At 44.7% G+C, this 6,311-nt stretch overlaps 1 protein-coding gene across 2 annotated transcripts; it reads right to left on the reverse strand.

The window, feature by feature from the left end:
• Positions 1-1,481: 1,481 nt before the first annotated feature.
• On the reverse strand, positions 1,482-4,849 carry LOC104973781 (amyloid-beta A4 precursor protein-binding family A member 1). 2 transcript variants are annotated; one of them, XM_025001046.2, is made up of 2 exons: positions 4,422-4,849; positions 1,482-1,932 (listed from the first exon to the last, which is right to left on the reverse strand). In XM_025001046.2, exon 1 carries the CDS (start codon positions 4,700-4,702, stop codon positions 4,457-4,459), a length of 246 nt encoding a protein of 81 aa, XP_024856814.1. In that variant the 5' UTR covers positions 4,703-4,849; the 3' UTR covers positions 1,482-1,932; positions 4,422-4,456. The 2 variants fall into 2 exon arrangements, with proteins under 2 accessions (XP_024856814.1, XP_010809576.1); XM_010811274.4 differs by having other exon boundaries at positions 1,482-1,935; positions 4,422-4,846.
• Between the last annotated feature and the right edge of the window lie 1,462 nt (positions 4,850-6,311).

Genomic DNA, 6,311 nt, shown 5'->3' on the forward strand with positions numbered 1-6,311 from the left:
CTCATGTTCTATCAATACTAAAACCAGAATGTTGGGAGCAAGAGATCAGATTTGACCAAGGCAAGCTGAGACTAAGAGTTTACGGAACTCCCACTAGGTGACAATCAGGCATTAGGGCCATAAGCAGAGGTCTGAGAGAGAACCCATCACACTAAGGATAGTTCTGTGGGTGCAGGAGGTGGTGTCAATCCTGGGACGTGAGTCTATGACAGAAGTATGAAAGAAGACTTTCAATTCGCAGAAAAGGGCAGGCATCTGCGTTTGGAATGCACTCAGAAGTCACAGACTCAGTTCACTCAAGGGAAGAAAGGTGTAAAGAAGAGGAAGGCAGGAGGCTGGTGGTGGAATTGGTGGCAGTGGATGATTCTGGCAGGCTGACCAATGAAAAGTTCTGGCCTTCACCGTGAACATCTTGTGTGCTTGCTTGAGCTCTATAGTGCGTAGTCTCCAAGGAAATTCTTTCCTTCACCTTTACGTAGAAGTCATTCTGCCATTGACAAGGGGCATTTATTTCACCTCTCCTTGCTTCTGGGTTGGTCTCGTGACTACTTTGGTCAGTAGACTATATGGCATGTGATGTTATGGAACTTCTGTCCTGAACCTTAAGAAGCCTGGCAGCTTCCACTCCTTGGAACACAGTTGCCATGCTGGAAGGAGCCCAAGGGACATGGAGGAGAACCGGACACTCAGTGTTCAGCCCCAGCTCAGCTCCCAGCCAACAGCCAGAGTCAACCAGCCACGTGAGTTCTCCATTGGGATGTCTGGTTCAGAAAAGCCCCCACATTGTCGACTGGAGACACCACACAGAACAGAAAAACATCCAATAGGGCCCAAGTCAAACCACAGAATTGGAAAGATAATAAAAATGATTGCTGTTTCTAAGCTTCTAAGTTTGGGAGTGTTTTTCTGCAATATAAAGCCAAAACAGACTCAATGAATGTCTTGGCTTCTAATGGGTACTTTCCTTAGCCATCATTCATGACATTCATGCCATCATTCATGACACGCTGAGAATCCAGAAGGCAAGGTGCCTGGCATGCCTGGGGGAACCAATTCATTAATGACTTGGGTCCGTCTTGATAATTCTCTTTTCTTCCAGGTGTAGCACAGATAATCTCATCTATCTTTTGTTTAGATTCCATTTTAGCATTTTATTTTAAGTTATTTGTATTATTTCTCCGATTTTTAAAAAACTTATTTATTTGTTTTTGGCTGTGCTGGGTCTTCGTTGCTGCGCACCAGCTTTAGAAATTGCGGCACACAGGATTATTTGCCCCTCAGCATGTGGAGTCTTCCCAGACCAGGAATCAAACCTTTGTCCCCTGCATTGGCAGGTGGATGCTTTGCCACTGGACCACTAAGGAGTCCTCTCCAATTATTTGTACTGACTAATCTCATGTACTCCAAAACCAAACCCGTATTTAAATCTTTTCTTTCCTTCCCTGTTGCTTATTGCAAAGTAAACACACAATACACATTGCTGAATTGAAAATTCATTTCCAAATATTCCTTTATTCCTATAGGATTCCCTTTTAAGTCTAGCTCAAGAGACCAAGAAATAATATCCACCTTAATTCACATCTTATGTGTAATGGTTTAATCATATAAAGCTTCCTTGGAAAACAGAAAACCACAGATATATACTCAAAATAATAAAAATTTGCCAAGATAAATTTGAAAGAAAATAAAGTAAAAAATGGGTAATTGCCAGTGACATTTGGGTCCAAAGCTGGATCAGAAAGGAATCAGAAACATTTTATAATGCCAGCACGTTCATTTTAAAAACTCCAAACATTGAATGTATTTCCCAGCATTGTGTTTAAATCCTTGGCTCACATGCCTCATGGTAGGGTTCAAGTCTGAAATGGGGCCGAACACAACACAAATGAGGTGAGCGAGATTCCACAAGTCAAGTCCCCTGGAACACAGCGTCTTCTGGAATCAAAATAAAATTAGAAGGTTATTCTATTGTCAATATGGGCGTGTTCGGATTTTTGGTTTATGGGAATGTATATGGCGACTAGGCAGCCTAAGGACTGAGACATAAAGAGCAATCATCGACTTAATCTAAACACACGGCAACTGCTTATGAGATAAGCGATAAACAGGTTCTGCAACAATAAAACTCAGCATACTTTTGAACTTATGAATTATAGTTAGGAATGGCTAAACCTGTTTGGTCAAATACGTGACAAATCTTGAAGCCTGATACTTTGTTGGGAATCTTCTCTCCTTACCATCAGGATGAAGATATTGCTTCTGATGGTCCTAAACTGTTAGAAAATCAAAACCAAAGTCTATCTCAGCACTTAAGAAAATCTCAGATTAAAGAAAAAGCCAGATCATATGTAATATTAAAGGCACTTCAAATAGGACTTTTGCAACCTGGAAAAAATGACTGGAGTACACAAACACCCCTATTCCTGAGGCTCTGCAGCCAGAGAATTCCACTGATGGAGTTAGGGTCACATACAGCGTAAGAGACATTGGTTCGATCCCTGGTGTGGGAAGATTTCACATGCTGTAGATTACACATACAAGCAGGAGGTGGCTTGTGAAGGTCATGTGACTGCCTTGAATCAAGATAACAACAATGAGCTTCTGGAAACTATAGTTCCGCTCTTGGGGGGTGGTGGTAGACAAGCTACCTTCTCTGCTCAGCCTGTTTCTAAACTCATCAACATAAAAATCGATAATATTGATATCTGTCTTGCTTGCCTCACAGGATGTTATAAAGCTCAACTGAGATAATATATGAAAAAACATGCTGGAAACAAAGAATGAAACACTATAAAAATATAAGATGTCAGATATGATATCAACACGGGAGGCATAAACAAGAAAGGAAGCATTGACCCAGCTTGCAAATCAGATGATGGGATGAATGAACACGACTGATACCATGGTGAGCCACATGAGTCGTGGATATTTTCATGCGGGGGCAAGGGAAACATGATATGTAAACTATGGCTTCTCATACTTGGAAAGGCTTTATCGGACAACTGGAATGTGGCGGCCTCAAAGGAAGGAAGGAAGGATGAGCGGGTGAAAGAAGGAAAGGGGGAACACCATATTTGCTGGGATGTAGGCGACATTTCAAGCTCTGTATACCTTGGTCAGGACTAGATGACGGGAAGAATTGAAGGACAGCCCGAGGAGAAGAAGACAGGAGACATGCCAGTCATGAGCAACCAAATGTTTTCATACTTCCTGTTATTTTTGTTTTGTTTTTTGTTTCTTTTTCATACTTTGTCTCATTTAAGCCTCACAAACCACCTTACAAAGTAACATTATCATCCCCGCTTTACAGAGGACAGAACTGAGGCTCAAAAAGCTTTATCTAACTCAAGGCTACTCATTCACAGATGGAGTTTAGATAAAAACTCAGGTATTTCTAAGGCTAAAACTTAATGTGTTGGGTTTTTTTCCCCTGTGCCTTGTGTCATTATTTACAAAGTAACAGGAGGTCCCAAAAGTCCCAGTGTGGGTAAGATTGGAGAAGGGTGTTGGGGTGAAGTGAGAAAAATGTGGTCCAAGCAATGGGCAGAGAAAATTCTTCCCTCCCTACAAACTTCATGTTTTAAATGACCTAATTTTCTTCCAACTATTTTAATATGCTCATCTTTTAAATCATAGAACTTAGCCATGTTTTATTTTGTTTTTTTCCTCTCTCTCTCTCCCTACAGGCAAAAAGAAAGAGAAGATAATTACCTTGGGGCTGACCTGCCCTTTTTAAACACACAAGGACAACCTGTCTGCCATCTCGTGATCCCCACCCAAACCACCCGCTCTGGAAATAAACACATTACCCGCGCCAAAGTTGCTGCAAGACCAGAATTACAGGACAATCAACTATAGGAAATGCTATTGCAAATACAATGGCGGGCAGAATACACATGAGAGCCTTGTCAAATTCCTCTTACAAAACTTCCTCTTGCAAACATCCTCTTATAACCGTGGTGTGATAACCACTCGCCAAAGGACAAGGGACAAGATGGAGAGCCCCCTGTTCTCATTATAATTAATTGGTTGTAAGACAGACTTGAAACAATCGGGATCGTGATGCAATTCCAACACAGGCTTCCTCTGATGAAATCTTCCCTGGGCTGCAGGAAATACCTCAGTGGGGAAGGATGCATGCACCAGTCACACAAGATAGACCGAAATGACGAGTTTGTAGTTTCTACACCCCATGCCAACTTTTTCTGCTGCATTCCCATTCTAAAGGGAATTAACAACTGATTTCCATGAAAAATAAGCACAAATCTTTTTTAATTGCGAACGTTTTGTTTTATAGACCCCTGTCTGATAGGGTAGAACCAAGACTTTCTGGTCCAGGTATCCTTTCAGAGAAAACTCAGCTGCCTGCCAACTCTTCCTGTGCTGTGTTTCTGTGCTGCTTTATTTGAGGTTGCAAGTACCTGGAAAAGAGAAGCAGATGTTTTTCTTTTTTTTTTTAATCCGAGCGCGCCAGGCACTCCCCATGCTCATCTTCTTCCTGCTGCTGCTGCTGCTGCCCAGGCTGGGCGCGAGGGTCCTCGACGGCGCGGCGGCGCCGGGGGCGACCCGCATAGTGCTGCTGCTGCTGCTGCTCCTCCTCCACTTCGGGGTGCTCCAGGTCGGCCTCCACCGACTCGTTCACCTCCCCGCCTGCCGCCTCGTCCGTCACCTCCACCTCCGCTGCCCCCTCCAAGTGGTTCATGGTGGGCGTCGGGGACGGCTGGGAGAGAGGCTGGGCCGGCTCACTGCGCTCTCATTTTGCTCCACCCGGCTGGAAAAACAAGAAGGGGGAGGGGCTATTACGTGGTTCAGACTGTAGGGAGAAGCCGAGTCAGATGTTTTTCAAGAATGTTTATGAAACTTCTGTTTTTAAGGTGCACATTAACGGGACCCAAACTCTCTTGCATTTGCAGCTCACTTCTTGAAATTACGTACATGTCCTCTAGAATTTGCTTGGGCAAATCTTTATCCAATGGGCATTGGAAACCCCTTGGTTTCTGCATTGAAGCCGTTCCTGTTTTGTCAATGGCACCCCACTCCAGTACTCTTGCCTGGAAAATCCCACAGACGGAGGAGCCTGGTAGGCTGCAGTCCGTGGGGTTGCCAAGAGTCTGACACGACTGAGCGACTTCACTTTCACTTCCTATAGCCATTTAACAATGCTGTGATAGTTTCAGGTGGACAACAAAGGGACTCAGCCATATGTATACATGTATCCATTCTCCCCCAAAGTCTCCTCCCATCCAGGCTGGCACATGACATTGAGCAGTTTCCTAAAGCACAGATCTTTTCAAAAGCACATAACATGATTTCACTCAGGACTTAAAGCCAAGCTTCCAGGATCCCAGGGACCTCTCCCAGAAACTGTTTCAGATCTGGTGTTTGGAGCCCTTGGTGACCATCAACACTGGTTGCTCTTTTTTTTCTCTCCTTTCTTTGTGACCAGCAGTTGGGGTTTGAAAAATGTTCTCACTATCGCAGGAGCCGGACAGTCTGGGTTTGAAGCCAGCTTGGCCACTTTCTGGCCACTTCACATGTGAGGTAATTTCACCCCTCTAAGAAGAAGCTCTTCATCCTCAGAACGGGGGTAATTAAAATGTCTGGGTTCAAGCAGTCCTTGAACTCCACTGCGACCTGCCGTCCACGGATGCTACCGCGTTTTTGCTGCCCCTCAACCCCACGCAGCTCTCCTTTCCTCTTTACGCAGCTTGAATCCCGCAGCCAGTCTATATCATCTCTCCCTTGCAGAGACCCTTGGCTTCCTTGTTCCTTTCTCACTGGTTTTGTCTAAGTCTGATGCCCCTTCTCTGTGTTTGTACCCAGGCCACTGAATGTGGCTGGACAAGATCACGGCCACACTAACTGTCCTCCCTTTCAGTTCACGATGAGGGGTCTCATCGTGCTGCTCTATGGGCCCAGGCACTGTCTCGGCCCTCTGACTCTCCCGCTAAGAAAGTGGAAGTAAGCAGACAAGTACTGACTCATCTTTCCCTCAGTGATGTTTCCATCCTTGCCTTCTGCGACTAGGAATAAACTGCCCACAGTCGAGTTAATGCCACCGTCTGCAGCTATGTCACAGAATCATTGACCCCCAGACTTCTTGTCTCTTGTGGAATGGTCTCCAGCCATGTTCTCCTTTTGCTTTTACAGTGTTCATTTCCCCCCTTTTACTGGGTGATTCCCACTGTACCAGTGTATCTCCTATACAAAGCCTCTCTCCTCACCCCATGTTTTTCTCCAGCCACTGCCCCATTTTTCAAATCTGCTGCTGCTGCTGCTGCTAAGTCACTTCAGTCGTGTCCGACTCTGTG

This window comes from Bos taurus, chromosome 13 (genome assembly GCF_002263795.3).
Source record: "Bos taurus isolate L1 Dominette 01449 registration number 42190680 breed Hereford chromosome 13, ARS-UCD2.0, whole genome shotgun sequence".
Taxonomy (NCBI): Eukaryota; Metazoa; Chordata; class Mammalia; order Artiodactyla; family Bovidae; genus Bos; species Bos taurus.